We start from the raw sequence: 25,611 nt of genomic DNA, 5'->3' as shown, positions 1-25,611 counted from the left end.
CATCAGTGAGTGCAGTGTCTCGCAAATAGATTGATGACCCGACACGTTGGGTTCACAGGTGGGTGGCAACCTGCACTGCATCATGGCTTTCCAGCGAGTCAACTGGCAGAAACTGGGCCCCTGGGCCCTCAACCTGGAAAACCTGCAGCATGCGGGCAGCGAGGCCGAGGAAACTAAGCGCCTTGCTCAGCTGGGACGCTCGCAAAGCACGGGCAGCCAGAAGGACGCTCCCTGGTGGCGCACGTCCAACACAGCAGATAACAAACAGAAGCGCTTGCCCGACAGCGACGGGGACAATGGCGACTGAACACCAGGACGACAAACATGACGAACAGATGGCTGAAACGATTTCCTTTGGCAAAAAAAAATACACATTTGGAAGTTCATGAACCCGAATGACATCGAATTCATACATAACAAAGTTACATGCAGTGCTTAATTTATTCTTTGTAAAAACCAGATAGATGTCATGCCCAAAACAGTTTGTGTTTCCCGATTAATTAAAAAACAACGATATTTTTTGTGTTAGATTTCCATGTCCGCTTCCTTCTCCATTGGGTGTAAGTGTCGTCTCAGCTCGCCGATTTGTTCTGGACGAATGCGGCAGCAACCACCTGACCGGACAGAAACATTTTAAAGATGTGAAATGTCAAATTTCATCCAGTTCTGTGGTGAAAAAGCTTTTTCTTATGTAGTGATTTGATAGTGAAGTCATTGTGTAAATAAACATTCTACAGTTAGTCTGCATCTTTTTATTACATCTTCACATTGAAGACCTCCAACGTGAAATGGTTTTATTCAGATGTGAAGTAAAAAATCGTAACCTTACCGATCAAAGCAGCCCCTTGCTTGATCCAAGTGTCACTTAGAGCCGGTAAAGTCGCTGATGTTTTCCCTGAACTGTGCCATCTTAAACAAAAAGTACAAATTCAAAATTTACTTGACAAATTACGTTTTTTTTTTAATATCAACCAGTAACTGTTGTCAACTTACCCCTGCTGAGCATCCCAGTCCTCTCCGCTGTTGGGATACACCACCCATTTGAGATCGGGGCCCCTCAAGGCTGCAACGGAATCCAGCAGAGGTTCCACCAACTCCGGAGGACAACAGTTGACCCCGACAGCAAGCACCTGCGTGGACCTGCTCGCCACACGGACGCCGTCTTGCAGCGGGCTGCCGTCTGACAGGTGCGCCCCGTCCTGACACAGTGGCAGGAAGGCCGATTAATTTGGTTGACCCAATCGCGGTGATTGGGCTCATTACCTTGCATGAGAAAGAAATCCAGGCGTTACAGTTTGGGAATTCCCGAAGCAGCTCGGCCAATGCTGCCGCCTCTTTGATGCTTGGGATGGTCTCCAAGGCGAGGACATCTGCTCCCGCCGCTGCTAAACATTCCAGCTGAGGCCGATGCCAAGCTTTCAACTCCTTGGAATGTGGAGGATCAAGTTTAAAGATTTTCCTGTTGTTGTCAAGTAAGGTAAGCCATTTTTGATGGCAGTTTACATAGGTTGTTCGAAAAGTATGAAATGAATTTGATTTTGTTTTGTTTTTCATACTGTCTGTATATGGACAGAACAATCATGACTACAGTATTTTAAAATTGATAAAATGACCTTTTTACAAGTCATAATTTTCAGCTTAGATTTGGATGTGTGTAATCTTTAATAGGAGAATAACATGGGGCCAAGAGTGAAGCCTTGAGGGACACCACAGCTTTTTTTTTTTTTCTCACCTCTACGCTCATTTTGTCAGCGTATTTTCCACTGTACTCAGAGCCGTCACAAAGAAAGGCGCCGTAGGGTCCCACGGATGCCGCCACCGCCCTTGCCCGCTTTCCAGAACCAAACGTCATCGCTGCGTCTACAGCAAGATGAAGCCCGGACGCCATCACTTCCCTGGCGGTATCTAAGCTGACTCCCAAGTGTTGCACCAAGCCTTGGATGGTAGCTTGGTAAGTAGCAGTGGTGATTACATCTGCACCGTTCAGGAGGAAGCTGATGACGCATCACGTCGATGTCAACCAGTAGCAGGTAATGCAGATGTGTATTCACGCTTAGACATACCTGTGATGAGCAGCTTTGATGGCTTGGGGGTTGGTGTGCAACAGCCTGGCACTCCATAATGGATCTCCCTAGACAATGTGGCAAATATCCAGTTGTCATGTTTCTGATTCACTTTACATTTGCATTGTCACAATGAGAGGTGAAAAAAAAAAATCTTAAATTTGTCATTTTGAATCTTTTCCACAAATTTGATCACACGAATATTAAAAACTGAGAAAATTCATTGTTTTTTTTCATTATTTTCCCCAATTATTGTAAGATAGTCATAACTTGTAAATTACCATCCAACGTTTGGTATATTGTACCTGTAAATGTGCACCTTGTGCCTCCAATTCTGTTGCTAATCCGCCGTCCAAGAGCAGAACATGGTTTGAGTCATCTCTCAGTCGAGCTCGTAAATTCATGAAAAACAACGTTTACGTGAATCAAAAAAAAATGTATAAAGTGGTTTCTGTTTTCTGTCAATGTTGTGCTTCCGGGTTCAATAGGTTCAAGTGTTGCGTTTACAATCACTTGAACATTTAACAACCCAGAGCATGATGACTTTCGCACGACCATAAAATCCCCACTAGATGTCGCTTTAAGCTCTTCTGTCTCTTAAAACATTTCCAAACAGAAAATACGTCTTACCAACGTTTTACCAACTTTACAAACCTCCCGGTAAAAGTCATTCACTCACCTATTTACTGATCAATATAATATTTGATATTATTATGATGAGCAACAGTATTTGGCAATCCACATGATACAAATCTTAAATTGGCTGGCTAAAAATGATTTTAATATAAATAAACGAACTCTTTGTTGCCATAATGCATTTTTAACTTGTTGTACAGTTACTATGGAAACTAATGATGCATTCAAAATCTTCGGAGATTTTAACTTCAGTTTTTTAATCTCCAAATCTCAACCCACGAGGACGTTTTTGGACAAAACATCTTGAGTCGTTGTAAAACAAATTGTAATTTAAAGTTTCAAAATATTGTTGAAACTGACGTCTGGGGTCAAATGTGTTTGGAAACTTTGTGACGAACCATTCAATATCAAGGGATTCATTTCTACTCCAACTTTACACTAGACCTGAAATGCACCACGAGCACAAACAACTAGCTAGCTAGATAACGTGCTTGGTGAGCGTAACATTTGGGACTTGAGCACTTCGTTCAAGCCTAAATAATGGTAAGTTGAGTGAAACTCATCTATGATATAAGACAGACAACGCGAACACACTATTTGTTAGCTTTAGAGTCGCCTCTGGGTGAAAAACGCATCGTCGAAAGCAGTCAGTTGTGTTCCTCTCATAGTATCCACGGTCGCTGACTCGCTAGCATAACAGTTAACGTGAATTGACGGTTTGCCGTATTTTTACCTCATAATATAACAAGTTGTGGTGAATAAATGTATTCTTATGAATGTTCGTTTGGTTTCAGTTTAGCGAGTTAAAGTACTTTTGAGATATGTGTCAGTCATTTGTTTGTTTCAGTTTGTGTCCATTTTCTGTTGCTATGGAGATTGTTGGACCATTAGCTACACGTGTACAAACTATCAAAATTCATGAAATTTTGTCTTTAAAAAAAGTTTGGTCATAATTATTCCCCCATATGGCGCGTCATTTCGCCATAATTGTCCAGGGGGCTCTCAAACGCTAAGCAAGACCCTGGCTGTCATGGGGGTGACAATTTTTTTTTTCATCTGAATTAAATAGTGCTGGTGCACCTCATGTTTTTGTCTCTTTTTGTTTAGGAGGAGAAGGAGCGCTTTGCTTTCCTGACCGATTGGTACGACCCGACGGCATCACTCCTACGGCGCTACCGGCTCTTTTACTACCCCCATGACCACTCTGTGGAAATGGTACAGTGCTGTTCCATGTATTTATTCATTTACATACATTATTTAGTACTATTTTAGCCCGCAATCGTCGATGAGAAGGATGGAGGTATAAAATACATAATTGAATATTTTCTAGGGTCATGAACTCAACAGATGAAGACATAGTTGATGTTTATTATTATGCTGACGGCCTGTAGCTCTGTTTTTGGTGTTATTTTAAGACAGGCCTTTCCGTGCCTCATTAGCAACACAAATGAAGTTGCTGGTTATCTCCATTAATCCACGTGAATGGATTTTTGTGTTTTCCTGACAGTTTGACGTGAAAAACCAGCGCGTCTTTCTGAGGCGGACCAAATATGAAGACCTGCACCAGAGGGATTTGTTTGTGGGCAACCGGGTCAACGTCTTTTCGCGGCAGCTCAACATCATTGACTATGCCGACCAATACACGGCCAACAAGCTGGGAAGCAAAAAAGAACGGTAACGACCTCACCTCGTCAACAAAAGCTGCCTCCGGTTTATTTTTAGGAGCTTCTTAGATATGAGCGCGGCGTCAGATCAGAATAATCGTGCTTGACTAGGTCAAATAATGACTTGTGTCATTTTTCAAGTGCTATTCTGGAAGCAAATCTAATCCTGTTTCACATTTACGACGCATCTCTTAATCTTAAATCACATGAGAGGATTTTGTGCTCATAAAAATTGTAATAAAATGACGCAATGTCGTATACAGGACCCTCGCGATGCTTAAGCCGGACGGCGTCAGCAAGATCGGAGACGTGCTGGAAATGGTCGCCCAGACCAACCTGATGGTCACCAACGCCAAGATGACGCACTTGACATGGTAATTCAATGTAGGAAGCATTTCTACAGTACAGTGGTACCTTGGAGTTTCATTTATTCCGTCTCCAAGATCTCCCCATTGAAATAGTTTAAATACAAAAAAAAGAAAAATGTATTGCACGCTTTTAATAAAGAACAATAGAAATCAAAAGGGGGGGGGGTGAGGAAAACCAGTTGTAAAACAGGCCAAGATCCAGATGTTGGGCATGGTAAGAGACGAGTTGCATACATTAACAGGAACATACTGAATGAATTGCCAGTTAATCAGCCCTTTACACACTTTTATAGTAGGAAATATTGATGTAGTTCTCATTCCCCGAGAGGCCCACTACGTTTTATTTATTTCACTTGTTCAGCTCGCCTCATTCATTTCCTTACACAAACAATAAACTTGCCTTGCGTTCTAGCGTAGCACCATCGCCTTTTATGCTTTTTACACCGTATATTTTCATTACAGGACCCAAGCTGCAGACTTTTATGTGGAGCATCAGACAAAGTCCTCCTTCAAGTGAGTGTAAATGTTGACAGCGGGTGACGCGATTCGTGATATTACTTGACGGCCGACGGCAAAACGTTAATAGGCCAATGAAATGAATCAATGTCTTGGTTTCTAGGTAATTAAAATAATTTCACAGCTCGCCAATGAGAGGAGATGATACAATTGTTACTAGGCAGAAAAAAAATAGGACCAAGTCACAACTGCCCTATAGGCCAATCAAAACGGATCATGCAGTTGTTACTAAGCAGACTCACAACAGACCAATAGGCGCACGAAAGGGTCAAACATTGTATTGCAATTAACGTCATTGCTATGCATTAAATATAAAATACACATTCGAAAGAGATGATATATTTACATGCAGTAAATATTTGTAAACATGTCTGGCTCCTCTAGTTCCTTAGTGCAGCAGCTTTCGTCTGGTCCCCTGATAGCCTTGGAGCTGGTTGGAGATGAGGCCGTGTCTGTCTGGAAGAACCTCCTGGGAGCTTCGGATGTGGCGGCGCCACACAAGGAGACGCCACAGAGCGCCCGAGGGCACCTTGGAAGCGATATGGCTCACAGCTCCGACTCCCTCACCGCTGCAGCCAGAGTAAACTGCTCTCACCTCCTTTCCAGTCTTTGTACCGCGCATGTCCCCATTAGTTATAACGGCAACACCAATTTCAAATGTCCTAGCGGGTTTTATGCCCTCTATCCCATGTCAGTGTCATCCCTCATAAATCTTCATGTTCCCACTCGTCTTTATGTCCCCCCGCTATTCTCTCTTCATCAGTCTTGGCGCCCGGCAAGTAGGCGCCATGTTCTAATGTAGCATTCTGTTCACGTGGCGCAGGAGCTGGAGTTCTTCTTCCCGACCACCATCTGTCACGGGCCCGTCAATACGGCGCAATATTCCGAGTGCACGTGTTGCATTATCAAGCCACACGCCGTCTCACAAGGTAAGCGATGAAGAATCAATGAAGTCATATTTAAATATTTCAATCCTATTTGCGTGGGATTGCTGGTTGGGTTTTACTTTTGTGACCCACTCAGCACACCGAAATCCTCGGATGCGGACCGGCGGCTTATGAAATGTTTTGGATATAAGATTTCTAATAGCCTGGAGCCACACCAGCGTGAAAGTTGTCGAGGGAGTTTGCGTCTCGTGTCGAGACTTGTCAACGTTCGGTTTATGTAAGATAAGCCTCAGAACGAATCTCTGATGCCGGCCACGATTGAGCAACCGGCAATGAATGCTCAACTGCCACTCTGAGCGGAATGTTCCGCATGTTATACTTTCAAAGTTCATCTCCCGAAATGACAAAATGGTTTATTGAGTGGATTTCATCGACTCGGGGGCGACGCTGCGGATGATTTGCTCAAATTGGTTCTCTGACTGGCATCCATCTTGTCAGAATCACTATTCCAGCCGCACAGTCTCATTCCAGACGAGTCCGCAGCGTCATGGCGGCCGAGTTCCCCCCCACCCCGCCCCCGTCGGTCGTCACGCGCTAGCAAATGCGCCGTGCAGACATGACTGGAATAGAAGAAGCTTCTGTTGCCAGGCACCCACAAGTAGTAGCGGGTTGCCTAGCAACAGGAGCAGCTGTTTTTTTTAAGAGAGGGGGGGGGGACACACGAGCCAAACAAACAGACTGAGCCAAATTGGCAAACGTGTTATCACCGTCCTCCTGTGTGACCTTCGTCGTCTTTCTCTCGCAATCTGTCACGTTTTCCGATTTTGCCTCTGCCTGACTCTTATGAGAGCATGTGAAAAGTCAGCCCCGTAAGAAACACACATGCTCATCCCGTCTGATATGAATACATTTTGAATTTTGTCGGCAGGGCTGGCCGGCAAGATCATCAACGCCATCGCTGCGGCTGGCTTCCACATCTCAGCTCTGCAAATGGTGAACATTTCACGACTACCACCGCACACCTCCTTCGACGACAACTACTCCCAAAGCTACGACTCATAGTTCTTTTAATATTCACTCCCAGTTCAAAGTGGACCGAGCCAACGCCGAGGAGTTCTACGAAGTTTACAAAGGCGTCGTGGCGGAATACATAGTGAGTACGACACGGACATTCCAGAGTAATCGGTGACATCGGGGTACGCGTACGTGTCGTTCATTCTCGTAAACCCCGCAGGACATGGTGTCTGAGCTGTCTTTGGGACCCTGCTTGGTGCTAGAGCTCCACGGCGCCGACGTAGCCAAGACCTTTCGTGACTTCTGCGGTCCTGCCGATCCGGTGAGTTGCTAACCAAAAGAGCAGCACCTACCTTCATTTTACCACAAAGTCGTGCCTCGTACGTTATTTGAAGAATCTACAGGGGAGTAAATTGCACCTTTACAAATGGCTAAGTTGCCATTGCCTCCCTAATGCGTATGTATCAGTGACACATTCCCATGATGATGTCACCAAGTGAGTGACGCTGTTAGAGGTCATGTGTGAGACAATTTTGAACTTCTGACCCACCCAACAAGATGATTTGCTTTTGTTGATTAGTTTGTTGATTCTTCTTGTTTTATTTTTTTATTTTCTATAATGATTACTTTTGTTTTCTCAAGTTAGATTTATTGACTATTTTATATTAGTGATTTATCTATTTTCAATGATGTTGTTCATGTATAGTTTTATTTTTTATTGCATTTAGTTGTCTATTTTGTCTCTATAGCTCTATTTGTATTGATTTTAAATTTGTATATCTGTCAATTGATTATTTTAAATTTCATTTTATATTCATTAACTTCAGCTTTAGTCATTTATAGTTCTTTTATTTCAGCCCATCTGCTTAGCGGCTTTCCGAGGCGGCGACACATGTTTTTGCTTTACGGGTAAACTTTCAGCAGCATAACTGATGACGCTCCGCCTTTTTCGGAAATAGAAACGCTATTGTAGTCCAACGTTGCACGCTGTTGCGTAACTTCCAGGCATCTGACGACACGTACACACTCGCACACGCACATCCCAAATGCGTCATAAATGAGTAGAGCGCCTGATTGATAAAGAGGAGTGGCACCTTTTATTATTAGCACTGACAGTCATCCACTCATGCGTTGTGGATCTATTTGTCAATAGTCCATTCTGGCCATCAGCCACATACGGTGACCTTCGCACCACAGTCGGGGCCTCGTGTGTCTCGTCCCCCCCCTACCCCGAACATCGCGTCCTACGTCTAGCTCGGTATCGAGCCAACCTCATTAGTTTGGCAAGCGGAGCCAAGCAGGATGTTTGCGCCTGTGACCTGTCTAGGAATCATTAGCCAATTAATTAACCTTTTTTTTTTGCTGCACACTGCTCTGCATATTAACCACAAGGTGAACATGAAAAAAGAAATACAATACATCTGAATTATTTAATCACACCAAATTGCTTTTTTTTTTATTTTTATGTAGTCGCTATTTTACTTTTAACAAAAGAAATTATTTTTTTATTTTTTTTAAAGTTATGTCTTTAAAACTACGTTTAAAAAAATACTCATTCCATTTTAATTCAAATTTCATTAGAAATTAATTTCCAATGAAATGTTATCTAGTTATTATAATTAGGAACAAAAATGGTATTATATTTTACGATTATATCCAATGGTTTTTCTAATTATTTAAGTTTTAAAACATGTTAAGAACAAGTGTAATTAATTTGCTGAGCTGATTTGTTTTTTTTTTAAATTAAAATCAGTGCTGAGTCACATTCCCACTGACAAGCTCATTGCCCCGCGTCGCCATGGCAACAGCGCTCGGCGTTCTAACCATTAGCTTTCATATCACGCACCAGCAGCTCCTTAACTACACAAACACACGTACGCTCTGTCACATTGTCACACGCGGTAATACTTTGGAAATTTGATTAATAGTAGAAACAAACAACCTGTTTCAAGGTTTCAGGAAAAAAAATATATCCTGGAACATGAGCTGGGACATATTTAGGCACAGTTTGAATATTTAGCGTGAACCAAAGTGTGAATTTGAAAATGAATGTCGTCAGGAATTGTGTTCACGTGACGACTTCCTCCCATTTACAAATAGAAACCGACTTTTCTTATGTGCCGCTTTCTTTCCGCCATTCACTCCATAGAGTTAGCATTCGTCTTTGTGTGTGTGTGTGTGTGTGTGTGTGTGTGTGTGTGTGTGTGTGTGTGTGTGTGTGTGTGTGTGTGTGTGTGTGTGTGTGTGTGTGTGTGTGTGTGTGTGTGTGGAAACCCAATGGGCGGGTTTAATTTCCTGGCGGCAAGGCGTGGTGACCTTCAAGGAAGGACAGTGGCGGGCGGGATGCTGCCATTTTGGGTCTAACACAAAGACAGCAGTCCTCACTTAGGAAATATTTATGTCCAGGTGTCCCTACTCAAATGTCCAGTGAGAGTCCAATATTTCAGTTCCAGGATGTAGCCGGAGAGTACTTCCTGATGTGAATCTTATTATTCCCTTTGGTCCTTTCACAGGCCATTGCTCGCCACCTCCGTCCGTCCACCCTGCGAGCCATTTACGGCAAGGACAAAGTCAAGAACGCCGTCCATTGCACAGATCTTCCTGAAGACGCCGTCCTGGAGGTAGGTGTGCCGCATCTCAAGGGGCAAGCGAGAGCCCATGTGAAGTTCATATTTTGGACAAAAAAAAGGTCTTGGTCTATTTTTCAACGTAAAAGGAAGAGGTTGAATATTTTTGAAGGGGAAAAACGAAACAAAACGGTATTTGAAAGAGTCATTTTTGAGAAAAAAATGATTTGAGACTTAAAAATTTGAGCGACATTCGAGAAACGTAAAACGTGCGAGCTGCCGTCGGCGCGAATCCAGGAAATTTTGCCGCGCTTCGGTTTTGTGACATCACTTCCTCTGGCACACCTGGAAACGGCGACAGCCCAATACCAGCGAGGTAAGTGAAGTTCTCTTTATACAAAAAAAAATTGAGGCGTAAATAGATAATAGAGAGGAAGCTAGCAATGCGGTTAATACTTCCGTTTTTTTTCCCCAAGATGCTTATAAAACGTTCTTGGGAAAGAAAAGTCAGCTTTTGAAGATCCATTTTTTTAAGGGTGTGATATTCTAGAGAAATGATGCTACAGTATTTCAAAAGATGATTGCTAACCCTTTCCTGTCAGTGCCATCTATAGCGACAACCTGAAAAAAATGCTGCCTTTTACAGTGTGAAAGGGGCTGTTATACTCCCCCCCCCCCCCCTTCCCAACCACCCACCCGACTTTGGTCTCATGACCACAGCGTGAACCGCGATCCCGCCCGCCTCAGATCTCTTACTGTGTGACGGGAACAAGAATGACGATGCAATTTGAAACAAAAGCTTTTGTTTAGTAGCAGAAGGGGTGAGGTGCTGGTGGTTGTGTGCGTGTGGAGCGGGAGGGCGGGGGCAACATAATGCCTCTTTGTTAACCATTTGCCACTTGAACCTGACGGAGTGGCCATTTTGTGCTCCTCAGGTGCAGTACTTCTTCAAGATCTTGGATAGTTGATCACAATCACCACACATCAAGACTTTATCCTAGATAAACTTGTGACCAGAAGACTCCTGACTATGTGGATTATTGTCATCATTTGAGACCTGACCAAATAGTTAGCACCTTTATAATCACAGCGAATTAACAAAAGATGTGATGTGAATTGCATAGAATATTTTGAGAATCAATTTTAGAGCATAACTTGTTCCAGAGTAACTGCTATTTTTTCCAATGAAGGCTTTGTTAGTCTACTTTATTATTTCGCTCAATCTAATCGCTAAAATTGAGCTTTCACAAGGTCTTGTACAGTTGTGGGAAAAAAAAAAATCAGACAAACATGAATTTGTTGTTGTTTATTGTTTCAGCCAGATTAAATAAAGTGACCAGAAGACTCCTGACAGTGTTTTGAGTTTCTTCATTTTTTTTTTCCAATTTTTTTTTCAAGTTTTTATTTTTTTTATTTTCTCAACATATAACGGGATACTGCATTGATACTCTTTTGAAATTTTTTTTTTTTTTTCCAACCAGCGACTACTTTGGTATCAGATTCAAAACATGACATTTTCTGAGAGAAAGAGAAATAAAATGTACAACTGCATAAATATAAAATTCTTGCACCATGAACATGGCTAAAACATTCAACAGTATAGGACTGCTAGGAACTACAAAAAAAAAAAACTACAAACAACAGATGGAGGGGAATGAAAAGCGTACAAATGATGGATCCTTCCTTGATGGTATCCAGTACCGCGCTAGTATTTCAGTTAGTTGCACACGCGCAGACACACTCACGCAGAAGCGGACGAGACGAGATTTTACGACACAAACACGTCAGTAGTAATAAGTAGTAGTAGTAGTGGATTTTCTTCTTTTTTTTTTTTTTTTTTCTTTCCTACCTCAAGACAGTATGGATGCGTCTATACGGCTCTGAAGGAGTGAAATTCATCATCATGTACAGCAGAATAAATATGATTTGATTTGCTTTGCTATTGCTACGCCACACCCTAAAACCGTGGACAGACACCAAAAGCCCATGTGGGAATGAAGCGCGCACTTTTTTTTTTTTCAAATGGAATACAGTCCTGTAGAGCAGTGATTCTCAACTGGTGGTTACAGCACCTAAAAGTGGGTTGAGGTGGCGGGCGGGCGGGGAGTAGAAAATGGCAGAGACGGTGCTGACGTATGGCAGTGTAAGATAGAATTTGAATTTTAAAAATCTAAATTGTTGGCAAAAAAAATATATTTAAATACAAGTACAAATACTTTTTCAGGAAGGTCTTGATTTTTTGTTTTGTTTATTTTCATAAAACAAATCCAGATTTGTGAGGAAAAGAAATTAAGAATCTTCATGGTCATAGTCATATTTTTGGCAAAAAAAAAAAAAAATCCATAAAAAGTCAATTTTGGTCACCCTTAGAGGGCTCTAACTCTGAAACCATTTAAATGTGTGATGGCCTCAGTATTTATTACATATTAACAACAAATTGGAAAACAATGTTTTGAAATCAGCAATAAAAAAAAATAGTATCAATTTCTTTTTTAAAAAGGAGTTTGACAACAAAATGCTTAAATATTTCAAAAAAAATTTAACGTGAGGACAATTTGCAATTTTGGCACGGATTTGGGCAAGAAATGTAAAGATAGCGTGCATAAAATTCAGTGACTGGCTCTGCAGAAGTAGGCCTGAAGTTTGGCACCTGTGTCCGAGGGCAGTGATTCCCATCCACTGGGAAAGTGACATTGGTCCAAAAGTTAGGATTTATCAATCGCTAATAAAATTTGTTCATCTATCTAGGCTAGTGATGTAAAGTGACAGGCAGAACAAGAACATACTTTTCAAAACATTTTGTAACATTTTTGTATGGCGGTGTGCAAAGACATTTTTCTTTTTTTAAATTTTTTAAATCTTGTTAGCTTAATAATGACATCATTGCCCAAGTCATTTTTAACTTACTGTTAATTTCTTTTTTTTTTAAATCTGTAGATTCTCAGTCATCAGGTCCATAGTAAATCTGCAAAATTTCAATGTAGGCAACAGGACTTTTCATAAATCTGTTATGACAACAAAAATGACTTTGGCAATCATCCTGTTAGGCTAACAATATTTTCCTTGGCTTAAAACCCGGGGAGAAACTGGAGTAGGGTAGCAAGAGTTGAGAACCACTGCTGTATTGCGTCATTATTTAAAGACTACTATAGTGGTGTTTTTTTTTTTTTTTCTTGCGGATGTGACTTTTATCATCTCAGTTGGCTCTACGTGTTTTCTTTTGGGGTGGGGGGGGGGGGGGGAGACCTGCTTGTCAAAACAAAGAATGGTGGGGTGGGGTGGTAAAGAGTGCGCGCCGACTGACCGACCGCCGGAAGAGGTCACGATTTGATGTTGAACTTGACGTCGAATCGTCCCTGATAGCGGTCCTTCTCGCTATACTTGATGTTGCCGCCGTACACCTTGCACTCGATGCGCACCTCCTGGTCCAGCGTTATGTTGGTGAACTGGATGGCCACCAGGGGCTGAAGGTAGTTGGGGTGCAGTTGCCGGCCGTAGTACGGGTAGTATTGCAGCGGGAAGCTGCCTTCAAAGCCATAGTAGTTAATCTCGCCGATCTTGTCCGCGTCCTCCTCGCGCTGATAAAACACAAAAGAGAGCGGGATGATCCGGGAGTTGTGTGCTGTGTGTGTAGTACAAAAGTTTTGTGCCAGCAGGGGCAGCATTGAGCTGTACCGGGTGTCGATTAAGAGCAAGTAGACGAGGCATATACTAAGCTCTGGTAATAGTCGCCGTTCCCGTTGAGAAAAACAAAAAAAAGTCTTGTTTGTACGTGTTGCTAAGCTAATTTGCTTTAGCGTCTCGTGTGATACTGCTAGCTAGCACTAAGTTGACATTCAGTTCTATGCCATTGGTTGACATTTTCTTTTTGAAATATACAATGTTACGTTCTCTTGTTTTGAACGAGTTGGTGTTCAAAGTGACACGCGTTTGGAGAATAGTCCGCTTACCTTGTTCTTGCAGAAAATAGGCACGGCGTGGGGCTTGACTCGGGCTTGAAAAGGCACAGGCACCTCATCACTATTGGGGGCCTGAAATCGCACATACAAAATGGCCGACAGTCAGGAGGTACATTCGCCGCACGCTGCTCCAAAATGGTGGGTTCTCAAGAGGTGTTATAAAACGCTTGCAATTTGACACTCGCCTATGCGGTGTCATAAAGTCGTAAATTGTTGCCCACCCTTTGATGGAGTCATTTTTTTCATGGCTGGCCATTTTGTTTTTTTTCTTCCCCCTCTTACCCACCTTGGGCCTGAAATTGACAATCCTGTTGAGTTTGACGATGATGCACGGCGATCCCTGCTGGAAGCCGTACATGTCGTCCGTCTTGCCCGAGCAGCTTTGCAGCCAGGACCTTTTGTAGCTGCAAGATTTGCGTTGCCCTCTGTCGCTGTCAATGCTGTCGCGATCGCGGTACGGCTGAGGAGTGTCTGTGCGACGGGGCCAAAGGTTAAAACACGTTAACGACGCTTCCTTTTCATTTTGTGCGAGTCGATGCTGAAAACCTGCCTCCGCAATCTTCGTATTTGATCAAGTCGGTTTGGCGATCGTCGTCGTAGCCCTCGAGGAACTTGTTGATGCTCTCCACGTACTTCTCGTACGTCTTGGGGTCCCTGATGCTGAATGAGATCTCTGACTTTTCAGAGCGTGGCGTGTGTGACAAACCTGTAAGAAAGTGGGGAAAGCTTGTGAGACCAAACTTGCGAAAAATACACAAGTGTGCCATAATTCTTGTCAAAGGATATCCTAAACATTTTAAGACATCCAGGCACTGTTTGAAACTGGAAGGGGGGGGGAAAGCTGAATGAGTCTCCTTTAAGTGCTCTCTGACAGCATTTCCACTTCCTGCCATCTTTGTTATCAGGCGGAAACACGTTAGTCGTAGTGCTGTGCCGATTTTACACACGTGTGCCTTGTGAGCGTCTCCCGCCCTTTTCACCCGTGACTCCTCTCACAGTGGAAACTTTTTTGTAGTGGCAGCGTGAAGGAAAAAAAAAAAAAAAATCCTTGCCACTTCCTTTATCAGTCACACCGCTGTAAACCAAAGTCGGCAGCTCGCCAGTCACGCCGGGCGGTAAACTAAAACCGTGAGGGGGCTTCACAATGGCCTCTAAAAATAACGCCCAAACATGTGCTGCCGCTGCTGCCGTTTCTAACCGAAAGCTTAGGCATTACAGAGAGCATTTTGTCCCGCTAATCAACAAGCTTAAAGAGGCCTCGCACCGCACCGCGTTGCAACACTTGCTGTCACCTGAGGGGGGCGCCGCAATCGACAGGTTTCCACGTAGACAAAATGGAGGAAGTTATCTAAGAGATGCAGCGTACGTACCTGGGGGGGCCACCCGATCCTGGTAGGTGGGCTTGTACTTGCTCAAGGTGAGCAACATCACCTGAATGGTCCCCACAAAGATGGCTGCCAAGCATCCGTAGAAGATAACATAGAACAAAAGGATTTTGACTGTGGACAAAAGAGAAGAGTAGGACGGTCAACTTCAATTACTTCTTCGTCGTGTTACACGTGAAACCTTTACAACGTCGGTGTCAAACTCGAGGGGCGGGGGCCGGATCTGGTTCATGAAAACATAGTCATGGTAACTTGTCTTTGGTCTTTACGCTTCTTCAAAACAAAAGAGAACGTCGTGGAGACATGACTTTCATAATCTAAAGTTGCCGATCTTAAAAAATCAGATAGAGCAACGGCAATCATTATGTTTTGATTCAAGGAAAAAAACGTGATAGGAGCGTTCTCGGGAGAGGACGACCAGTCCTTTGCATGTAATTGACGGCTTTATGATGAACTACAACCACAAAGGATCCCTTTCTCGTCTCGTGGCGGAAGCTTTGTGAGAGAACTATTGTGAGAGCGCCTCATTTTCCACTCCTCTCCGGTTGCGAGAGAGGGGAGCCATTTAGGGAAGCACAGTACAGGAGAAGTCACCGGCCATTTTCCCCCTCCCCCCGTCGTGTAGCCTGCCGCCACCGCCACAACAGGTTTGGCAGAGAAACAACAACAGTTTGAACATTAACAAGAAACTGAGCGCATCTTAGCGAGATGCGAAAAATAACGCCAAGGCCTCATGCCTGAGATTGAAAAGTGGTCCGGTTGGGATTGAAGCAGCTGTTTTAAGCGAGTTTGAAATTGGACTCCGGAACTGGCTCAGTTGTGGCCTCGCTGGAAAGTAAAACGAGTGTCCGTGTAATGTAATGTGGCTGTACAGTGTTGGACGATGAATGAACAGACGTTGAATTCAATTGAAAATGTTGTCATAAAAGTGTAATTACATAATATAAAGTTTTGCTTAATTACGATCTATCAAGCCATATATGTTCATTTTGCTAGTATCCTGTTCAAGTGATGCTAATTGCTAGCTAGCCCTCATTCATTCAAAACACCATCTATCACGTACACGAATAGAAGCTCGTGTCGGTTTCCCGTAGTCACGGCGGCATTCCCAAGGCGTCCGTCCCTCTGTTGCCAGTTACAAGCGAGACCCCTGGGAACCCGTTTGACGGGTCAAACGTAGCTTCAGCCGACAGCCCCCCGGGGCCACGTCAGACGCTGCCTCGGCTGGTCTAATGTTAAACCAGGGAAGTTTCAATTCATCGTAGCGTTACCGGCCTTCCGAGTGCAGCGTCCATTTTGAGTTGTGCCCACGTTCAGCACTGGAAACCATAGCTAGCTTAGTCGCTAGCTTTCTTGCTGTCACACTTCCTATCAGATTCACTTTTGACTTTTCTTTTTTAAGCATCTCAACGTTTCACTTTATGTTTTACGAGTCATTTGTGATGCAAATGAGCGGTAAGAATGAGGTGTGACAGAAATAGCGACAGTCAAGTTTATTATTGTCATCCAAATAGTTGGGCACGTCGTTATGCTTTAAACTACAGTTACAATAAACGTGTAATAACTACGATAACTACCGCATACACGAATTTGACTCCATTTTGACTCGGTAGACATGCGATGCGGAAAGTCTGGCATGTCGGAATTTCCGTTTGTCCGGTCGTATACTGCGGCTTGTCCTACTATTATTTTCTTGGTGCGAAATAGCCGTCCGTCCCTCCTTAAGCAGTCTGCTCGAGCTGTTTTAGTCAAGTACCGGATCATCTCATTTTTGGATCACAAAAGCAAACCTTTAAAGATATGCTAGCGGCCAAACGTCAAAACCTTTTCTTAAACGTAGGTTGTACACGCAAGAAAATTATCAACGGCACACGGTTGCATGTGTGCAGCTCAAGATAATAAGTCTGACTTGTGTAGACACTCCCCACAACTAAAGTTACCAAACTCCCACATTATGAAAATATGCCTTTGATAAATTGGTGTTCAAATGCCGGTCTCTGCAGCGATTCACTTTCCCTGAGGAAGAAAATCATTATCATTCGGATGCAGAACTTAAGCAAAATTTCAATGCCATACTCGATTTTGACATGGGCGTCGCCCCAAGGCAGATGAACACGAACACACACGATCACACACACACGATCACACACACACACGCACGCATGTGGCTGGGGATAGTCAGTGTTTATCTAGCAGGCACAACAACCTGAAACAAGTCAATGGAAAGAGCCCCATCCCCCAACACACTGCAGCAGGAGCTTGTGGTGAACAAACCATCACCACATTCACGCTGCGCCCCCCCCCCCCCCTCCCCTTTTCATAGCCTTGCCCTCTCTGTGGTACGTTCACGGACACTCTGACCACTTTGAAGTCGCGTCAATCTTTTAAAATCACCATCGAAAAGTATGATTAATACCACCAATTCAATTCGGAGGCGTTTTCGTTTCGTCGAGCTCTTTCCGCGGTGCGTTCAATGTCTAACCTGTTGCTTTCGAACATTTTGGCGACAAAGAGACGCCTTTCGGTGACAGCCAGAAATGGTTGCCTCATTCATTAGCTGGTAGGGGGGGGGACTTGGGTTCGTTTTTTCGGATGAATACGCGACAAAAGTCCAATTTCCTCTTTTAGGAAAATAATGTGTTCGACGGCAGGGGAGGAGGAAAACTGAGTGTGACTGGGGGGGGGGGGCTTGAGACATGTGAGTCGTGATCAGTTCGACAGTACCGGAATCGACGCATTCAAATGTGATTAACATGCAATTCAGGGGGCTTTTGTAAAAGGGGAGGGGGTGGATCCACATCACGTGTTTATTAGTCAACCACGTCAAGCTTGATGAGGCAAACACTGACCGGAATGCTAACTATTCACCATGGAAAAAGTGGTCATTTTTAGGTTCTTTTGAGGGGTGGGAAACATTCAATCAGATCCTCCTTATATATATTTAATAATCATTCGATATTGTACTAGCTTGTCGTCTGGATGCTGGAGAAGTGTGATTGTAGGGTAACCGCCGATCACAACTTTCCCTACGAGAGAAAGTCGTTGCCCGGCACAGGCTTGTCCTTCAGGGGTGACCTTTTTTTTTTTAAACGAACCCCCACACACAACAAGTACGATCGACGAAGCCTTTATTTTATTACGCGTCAGATTTCCTTTTCGTCAGGCCTTCGTAGTAAACTAGTTTGTCGTCATAAAGAGATTTTTTTTTTTTTTTTTAGCTCAAATGATTGATTCCGTTAACTGATCGATTCTGGTCATTTCATTTAACACTTAAGAGTCGTTTGCCCTCAAGTTCTCTCCCCCCCGTTTTGTTCTCTTTTCGCGTGAATTCAAGCTGTCAATTTTCGCGGCGCCGTCGATTTCCCCAAATCAAAATGACGGCGCAAGGGAAAAAAAAAAAAGAAAAAAACTCCGACAAGTCACGACGCTGCCTTGTCAGCTTCAGAGAGCTCGAACAGGTGCTGCTTTACCAAGCAAGCAACCTTTCTGTCGCTAGAAAATGGAGGAAGGTGGCAAAGGAAAAAAAAAAAACGATCTTGCGTCGTGACATTCAACAGTTAAAAAAAAATATTGATGACTTACACCAACTGCCGCCGGTTCTTCCTAGAAACTCCTTCTTCTCGGAATTCCACAGAAAGCTCCTCCAGCCGCCGTCGGTGTCCTTATTCCCCGACATGTTATAGAAGTCCCCCCACGCACGCACCGGGTAGCTCCAACTTTTTGTCTTCTATAATAGGTAACCCACGATCACTCGAGAGTATATTGCGGAGGAAACGACTGCTGCGCCTCACCGGAAGCAAGAAAAGGACACTTTTGAAGCCCGCAGCGCCGCTTGAATCTCTCCCTCACCCCGCTCTCTCTCCCTCTTCCTTTGCCCCCTTTTTCCTCTCTCTATCTCTATCTCTTTTGCGTTCTCTCTCGCTCTCTCTCTCTCTCGCTCTCTCTCTCGCACTCTCTCTCTCTCTCGCTCTCTCTCTCTCTCTCGCTCTCTCTCTCACCGTGCGCGACTCCGCCCGCAAACTCCCGCAATAAGTTACACAGCAAGAGAGAGGAGAGGGTCAGAAAGGGGCAGCGAACGAACCAATCAGAGTGGCGTGCTGCTCTATGACGTCATGATAAAGGCAGTGTCGAAGAAGAGGCGGGTGGGGGTTTCAAATCGGAGAGAAAAAAAATGTCGCTCAGTTGCCAAGAGCTGTAAAAGACAAAATGAGCCAGGTGCCATAGCAACCGTACCCCCCCCCCCTCCCACCACACGTCCCGCCTTCCCCATCAAACGTCGTGACGGTAGGTGACGCCACTCATTTGATTGACTTGAATTCTAAGACGATTCTTTCAACACAATAAATAAAAGTAAATCTATTGGGGTACTTAAAAGCAAAATGGTGGCTGGGCCGGGCAGGTATTGTCATAGGCACACTAAAAATAACCTTGCCTTCTTACTAGCTCCTTACCTTCTTACCAGTTTATATCATAAAAATCTGGGAAAGATTTGTTCTCTAAAGACATATGTGTTTGAAGGTAATTGCTGAAAACGTGCAATGTAGTACTCATTTGTGGAGATTAATCATTTGTTATTACACCTTCTCATGCTCATTACTACCAACCGCAGGTTTGGAGAAGAAAAGCATTATCCTCTAGTCAGAACAAACAACAGGTAATTGTCATTTTCTTGTGTTTTTCTGCTCCATTTTTTATTCGTAACAGACTAATGTTTTCATTTGTTTGTGTGCCAGATAAAATCAAAACTTGATGGTGGGACATGGCATGGAGCCTAAACAACGAACCAATTTGGAATGTTGTTGGAGCTCGGGATGAAGGTGCGTGTTGCGGAATTTATTCTCACTTTTGTTTGACCTCTCTAGTGAGTCTTTATGATGGAATTAGTGTAGTCTTTTTCATTTTAACAGTTAAACCTCAGGCTTGCTACAAATTCCATTCACAGCCTTTGTGCCCGCTAGGCAGTAAGTTTCCACCTCTAATGTGTGTGTGCGCGCGCATATGTGCGTGTGGAATATTGAGCCGGGATTTGGCTACCGAACAATTGAAAATTACGCTCCAATCTCTTCAAATCAGATTTATAATGAGCACAGAGACGGGAGCAACAGGGGGAGGTCTGATTTATGACCTGATTAGCTTACAGCCTTAGCTGCTCTGACATGTAGCTGCCATGCTCTGTACGTATCTGCATGGGTAAAGTTATATTTTGCAATATAGTGAACAATTTTTTTAACACCTGTTCTCTCTTGTAAAGTGAGTTGAGTTCACTAACACCATATTTTTATATATTTTACAAAATGGCCGAATGACAGCACCTCCATATGACAGTTTATGGTCATAAAGTCAAAAGTCAAAGTGTGTTATTACACTTTATTACACTTGTAGTACAGTTAAGATGAGGGGGGGAGGCATAACGTCTGCGTTAATGGCGATCCCTGGGGTCTGTTTTGACTCCATCCAAAAAGCAAACAATGTAATGCAGTCCGCCAGCGACACTATTGATTTTTTTATGCGGCCATAGCACAGCAGGCCCCCCGTGTTTGCACAGATGAAAGCTTAGCCAAGATTACCACGAGGTGCGGCATTCTGAGATGGCCTGTGGAAGAAATCTGGTATGTGAGGAGCCAGCCCGACTCTAACCTGTCAACAATCGTATGCCTGTGCGGGCGGCCCCCGGGAGTGGGTGGGGGTCAAAGATGGACTCCTCCACAAAGTTGTAATTGCAAAACAATTTTTTTCCTCACAGGCAAGTTGCCATTATGAAAAGCTTTACTCAATGGACAGGCGGTGTATAAAGTAAAACTACTCAGTCTTTGAGGTATGTAGACAGACAAAATTAAATTTAAATCAAACTACTCATATCTTTGAAGACACCTTATATAAACAAAATGAAAGTCAAACTCTTCAAACTTTGCCGATGCCAATAAAGTCAAAGTACGCGCCCTTTGAAGACATCAAAATTCAACTCAAGACACCATGCTGTGTGCCAAATTATTTCACCAAGCGCCTTACAGTTTTTTTTTTTTTCTTCAGGCGGCATATGCCGAACTGGTTGCAAATTGCCTTCACACACCTCTGCACTCATTTGAATTACAAAATTTGAATTTGCAGTAACCTGAGCTTTACGGTTAGCTTGAAGCTGTTCCAACACGTCTGCGCACCAGTTCACCCCAATGCTAACAAGCTAATGATCAACATGCCAAGTGCGCGCTAATAAACGTGCTCACAACAATTAGAGTGACACTTATTTTTCCTCCAAGGCCTTTTCATCTTATCTGAGACACGCGTCCTCCTTCCGAACAACCACCGGCGTTTGTTTTTTTTCCGCTAATGGTTGCCCGGAGCACTGTGATATGTCAAGGTTATTATGTTGGCCTTTTGGTCGAGCTCTTAATTACATTAGTGAAACCCAATTAAGCGGCAAAAGTCTGATGAGAAGGGAAATAGAATCATACTGGGCGACCTTTTGACACGCTAGCGCAACGCCACATACCATAGATTGTTTTCGTTTTCTGTCTTCGACTCTGTTGCCGTTCGTAATCGTAGCGGTTTGTATCTGTCAACGGAAGTCGTACATCTTTGTCATGTAAACAGTTGTCATATTGAATTATACTGCTACCAGCCAGTCACGCAGTTTTCCCGTGTCTCTGAAGCATTGATTAAGGAACAATCATTTATTTATTCATGTCCGAAGGGCTTTTTATAGATTTTCGAAAAGATAATGTTGTTCGTAATTTGATTTATACTTATTTTCTTGACCCCGGATCAGAGTGTCTGCAAGGAAACCGAGCAGCATGTAAAGGTTAAAGAAAAACAATTGCAAGCATGGACCAGGGCTCCTCGGGTTGTAAAATACGATTACATTTATGACTGTGTTTTGTTATCACGCTTATCACAGTAATCGTCGCAGTTTACGGGCCAATAAAGAATTACAATAAGTAAACATAACACCTAGCCATGTCTGGACGATCGTATTTAGAAAATGGTCCAAGCCAAAATCGATGAATACAATTTTGTAGTACTTTTAAAAAGCCAAAATATTGGATAAATTTGCAGTTGTGAGGTTGGTGAAACTCAGAAGTCAGGCCAGCATTGATTGTAGCCCTACATTCAACAAGCCCCGCTCCCAATGGACGCCCCTAAAATAGACAGCAGCGTCTAAAAATACTCGCCGGTTGTGCTCCCGTTCAGGGCTCTTATTTTGGAACACGGGCCAGCGTTTTATTTCGGGATGCTTTGAAGATAATCATAAGGGGGTGGTGCGGAATTCACGAGGCCCTCGAAGAACAAATAGATGCTTTCCCTCGGCTAATCAAGGTGACAAGAGATGCTCGACAGGTTGCCGCGGAGACCGAGGGACGCTTGGAAACAATGCGTCCTTGGTTGACACTCATGTCCTAAAGGGAAAGACGGTCAGAAGACTGACTTGTGATATTTGGACTTTTTGTGTCTGATTTGTTTAGGGTTGGTACATTGCTTTAAATTTCCTGCATTTAATCCCGCAAAGAACAGACATGAACAGAAGATTATGTAAGCATGTGGCAGGAGAATGATTGGAAATGTGACACCAAGTACATAAAATGAGCTCCTTTGCAAATTTGTCACCCCCCCCCTTAAGGGAACAGTCAATGCTCAGTGATAGAGCACTTAGTGGTGTGTGTGTTTTCAGCAAATGCCCTTTTTTCCCATTTTAGGTAAGTAGCTTTTTGCAGAGTGAGACACGGTATTGATACACTAATGGCTTTCCGAATCTGGTATGGTATTATTCCATTTCCTGTTCGATCAACTTTTGAAGCACTCGGTTTGTATTTCATTTTTTGTTTTTGTTTCTGATAGTTTGTTACAATATCCAGTTTTTGGCTCCTGTTCCTAAACATTCATTTCCACGTGTGGTCCTTTTCAAAAACAAGCTTTCTTGGTGTTTATTTGAAGAGGTCCACATGGCTACAATTACAAACAGGTGATGGAGTGACGCATATCGTAACTGGATCGAGTCTTATCGTAATTACTGGGAATCGTATCACAGTGCATGGAAAGCGAATCACATGAGATTGTAAATGAAGTGAAGCGTATCAGATTATATTCAGAGTGAATGCGATGACATTCTAAATGGAATGAATCGTATTGTAATCCTCTTGTAATTGAAGCTAATTGCACCGTATCATAATTGGTTTGAATCATATGATAATAAGATAAATCATATCCCATTCAAAACAAATGGTTTTGTAAATGCTTGTGTGGTCCAGTTGTCCTGCATCTTTCAATTCACATGCGCTTTTTCCACAAAACATCCTTTCTTGGTGTTTATAGTGACGTGGAACACATGGCTAAGATCGCTAACACATGCACGACTGCACGTGTTAGCGAGACTAACAAAGCATGACGTCAGTATTTGAATTGCATGTACTAAATGAGAAATCCCACCTTTTAAGGCACACACAGAAACTGACAAAGATTCTGCTCTCTTTTCTCAGACTCCACCTTAAAATGTCCGTGGAGGTCCAACGTCTCCTGGACGGTGGCCCTCGGCAGCTCATTTGGATGCCAAACATCTGGAGCCTTTATAAGCGGACCTTTGCGAGGGAGAGCGCCACAAGTCTTCACCCGTCGACATGAATCCGGTTCTGGTGGTGCTGGCTTGGTCCCTGGTGGTCTCGGTCCGGGCTCAGTCTGAGTCTCAGTTGCATGATCACCAGGACATGGGCTGGGTCAACGGCTACCGTCAAGGTTTTAACTTCCAGTGCCCCCATGGCGAAGCCCTGGTGGCCATCAGGAGTTACTTCAGCGCTGCCGACGGTTCCGACCGCCTCTGGTCCTTTGAGTGCCAGCCCACGCCCGAGGGGCTGGGACACCCCAGCGACTGCTGGTGGGACGACATCAACCGTGCCGGCCTGGAATGGTAGGTGACCTTCATCGTAGACCATGATGGTCAAAAAAATTGTCAGATAAAGTGATTTTGTCTGTTTTTGAGATTATGACTTTTTCCTAGTAAAATTAAAACTTTATGTACTTTTTCGTCTCGCAAAATTGTCATTCTCATAGAGTCACGTGTCTTTTATTTGCGGGGAAGCATTTCACTGGCTTTTTTGAAATATTTTATGAGCCACATACGAGCAGCTGTCCTGCAACAGTCTTCAACAAATTCCCAAGGCTTTCTTGAGCCAAGACACATATGAGCAAAATATCTCGATGTAAGAACACTAAATATATATAAAATCAAATATGTCTCAGAGACAAAAAAAAAAAGAAAGTGATGGAAGTCAGAATAAAAGTTAAAAAGTCATCTCCGGACATCTCGTGTGAAACGTCAGCGGTTGCGCAACAACAGTGAACGAAGCATCCAGCCAAACCGCTCCGATGGGCCACAAAGAAGCGTCGTAAAGTTAAACTTGAGATTTACTGCCTCCCAGGTGACTTGATTCAAAGGCAAACACTCCATTAAGTACCACGTTTACTCGACACTAACATACTTCAAGTCTTATTTGAATGAACGCCGGAGGGGGGGCTAATGTTGCCATGACAATTGTCTACACATGCCCAACACCAGCACTCCCCTTGAACCTTAACATTCCCTGAACGGGTTGCACCCATATGAAAAGAATCAGAATTACATGACTTGTTCTGTGTTTTAACCGACCACACGCATTGTGTTACCGTTATCTTAGCGCAAAGACGTAAAGCATAATGCTTCATCAAAGTTGCTGTGTTATGACACAAGATATTTGAACACAAATGGTGCAGCAACACATGTAGACAAACTCGATATATTTATACGTATGCATTCCATGTGTGTGGAATAATAATTATGATCGTATATATATTTTTTCTCTTTTCAGGACTTCGAAGTGCACCCGTAACGGCTTGGTGGCAGGCGTGCAGAGTAAATACTTTCCGAGCGTCTTGGACCGAGAATGGCAATTCTATTGCTGCTACTACAAACGTCGATGTCCATACGACTGCATGTATGTTTCCGGATAGTTAGTTAAATATTTCTATGTGGGTTTTTTTTTTTTTTTTGTGGGGGAAAACTCAAGTTCGAGTAAGTTATTGTTTTGAGTTTTCCTTTCATTTGCTTGAAAGTGAAAAAATGCATATTTAATCATCTCCAGAATTGAATTTTGTGTGGCTTTTTATCACAGGAAGACCAATGACATTCCCGAATACCACCAAGAGGAGGGCGAGCTAGTGATTCCTAGCTACGGTTACTTCATCCGAGGAGCTGAAACCACCTTCAGCGGAGTGCTAAGGTCTGTTTCTCTCAACCTCTCCTTGTGCTGCCGGACTCACAACGTTGTTTCCCCGCAGGGATCGCCAGTGGAAGTACATCTTGTGCAGGATGACCGACTTCGACTGCGAATTTGAGAATTTATAGACGCATCCAAGGAAGGTGTCGTAATTACAACCATGTGGTTACGTTCCGCGGGCCTCGTATAATTTACTAGCATGCAAAATCCACGTAAAAAAACATTTAAACAACAAAAGTGCTCAGTTCCAAGAAGCTGTAGAAACTATTGTTCTGTAACCTCACGATTAAAAGTGTCATAGATTTCCTTTC

The 25,611-nt window shown here is 43.4% G+C and overlaps 5 protein-coding genes across 8 annotated transcripts in view; 3 read left to right on the top strand and 2 right to left on the bottom strand.

Moving 5' to 3' along the window:
- Positions 1 to 731, top strand: part of LOC147047492 (basic immunoglobulin-like variable motif-containing protein) — a 3,351-nt gene extending 2,620 nt beyond the window's left edge. Inside the window, exon 9 of the mRNA XM_085927941.1 lies at positions 59 to 731. Coding sequence (XP_085784067.1) covers positions 59 to 307 — 249 coding nt within the window. The 3' untranslated portion in view covers positions 308 to 731. The remainder of the gene's footprint in view (positions 1 to 58) is intronic.
- Positions 423 to 3,041, bottom strand: LOC147047491 (uncharacterized). Of its 2 annotated transcripts, none has more exons than XM_085927946.1 (7): positions 2,369 to 3,041; positions 2,064 to 2,131; positions 1,733 to 1,994; positions 1,264 to 1,425; positions 994 to 1,199; positions 830 to 909; positions 423 to 614 (listed from the first exon to the last, which is right to left on the bottom strand). In XM_085927946.1, the coding sequence occupies exons 1-7, from the start codon at positions 2,465 to 2,467 to the stop codon at positions 526 to 528; spliced, it is 966 nt and encodes a 321-aa protein (XP_085784072.1). In that variant the 5' UTR covers positions 2,468 to 3,041; the 3' UTR covers positions 423 to 525. The 2 variants fall into 2 exon arrangements, with proteins under 2 accessions (XP_085784072.1, XP_085784074.1); XM_085927948.1 differs by having other exon boundaries at positions 1,733 to 1,974; positions 2,369 to 2,448.
- Positions 2,689 to 11,066, top strand: nme7 (NME/NM23 family member 7). Its single transcript, XM_085927945.1, has 12 exons — positions 2,689 to 2,723; positions 3,807 to 3,914; positions 4,207 to 4,373; positions 4,627 to 4,737; positions 5,194 to 5,244; positions 5,632 to 5,827; positions 6,071 to 6,176; positions 7,063 to 7,127; positions 7,219 to 7,287; positions 7,369 to 7,470; positions 9,662 to 9,769; positions 10,651 to 11,066. Exons 2-12 carry the CDS (start codon positions 3,912 to 3,914, stop codon positions 10,681 to 10,683), a joined length of 1,011 nt encoding a protein of 336 aa, XP_085784071.1. The 5' UTR covers positions 2,689 to 2,723; positions 3,807 to 3,911; the 3' UTR covers positions 10,684 to 11,066.
- atp1b1a (ATPase Na+/K+ transporting subunit beta 1a) lies at positions 11,007 to 19,105 on the bottom strand. The gene is made up of 6 exons (XM_085927949.1): positions 18,642 to 19,105; positions 15,045 to 15,173; positions 14,225 to 14,380; positions 13,961 to 14,145; positions 13,666 to 13,746; positions 11,007 to 13,293 (listed from the first exon to the last, which is right to left on the bottom strand). The coding sequence occupies exons 1-6, from the start codon at positions 18,733 to 18,735 to the stop codon at positions 13,036 to 13,038; spliced, it is 903 nt and encodes a 300-aa protein (XP_085784075.1). The 5' UTR covers positions 18,736 to 19,105; the 3' UTR covers positions 11,007 to 13,035.
- On the top strand, positions 17,846 to 25,611 carry dpt (dermatopontin). Of its 3 annotated transcripts, none has more exons than XM_085927950.1 (7): positions 17,846 to 19,343; positions 19,669 to 19,713; positions 19,793 to 19,876; positions 23,531 to 23,955; positions 24,893 to 25,018; positions 25,196 to 25,303; positions 25,362 to 25,611. In XM_085927950.1, the coding sequence occupies exons 4-7, from the start codon at positions 23,669 to 23,671 to the stop codon at positions 25,426 to 25,428; spliced, it is 588 nt and encodes a 195-aa protein (XP_085784076.1). In that variant the 5' UTR covers positions 17,846 to 19,343; positions 19,669 to 19,713; positions 19,793 to 19,876; positions 23,531 to 23,668; the 3' UTR covers positions 25,429 to 25,611. The 3 variants fall into 3 exon arrangements, with proteins under 3 accessions (XP_085784076.1, XP_085784077.1, XP_085784078.1); XM_085927951.1 differs by lacking the exon at positions 17,846 to 19,343 and adding an exon at positions 19,361 to 19,577; XM_085927952.1 differs by lacking the exons at positions 17,846 to 19,343; positions 19,669 to 19,713; positions 19,793 to 19,876 and adding an exon at positions 20,490 to 20,874.

The sequence above is a fragment of the Syngnathus leptorhynchus genome, chromosome 13, assembly GCF_054491065.1.
Source record: "Syngnathus leptorhynchus isolate UIUO chromosome 13, UIUO_Slep, whole genome shotgun sequence".
In the NCBI taxonomy this organism is placed as follows: domain Eukaryota; kingdom Metazoa; phylum Chordata; class Actinopteri; order Syngnathiformes; family Syngnathidae; genus Syngnathus; species Syngnathus leptorhynchus.
The sequence above is the reverse complement of the archived record's forward strand: the minus strand, read 5'-3'. Positions and strand labels throughout refer to the sequence as shown.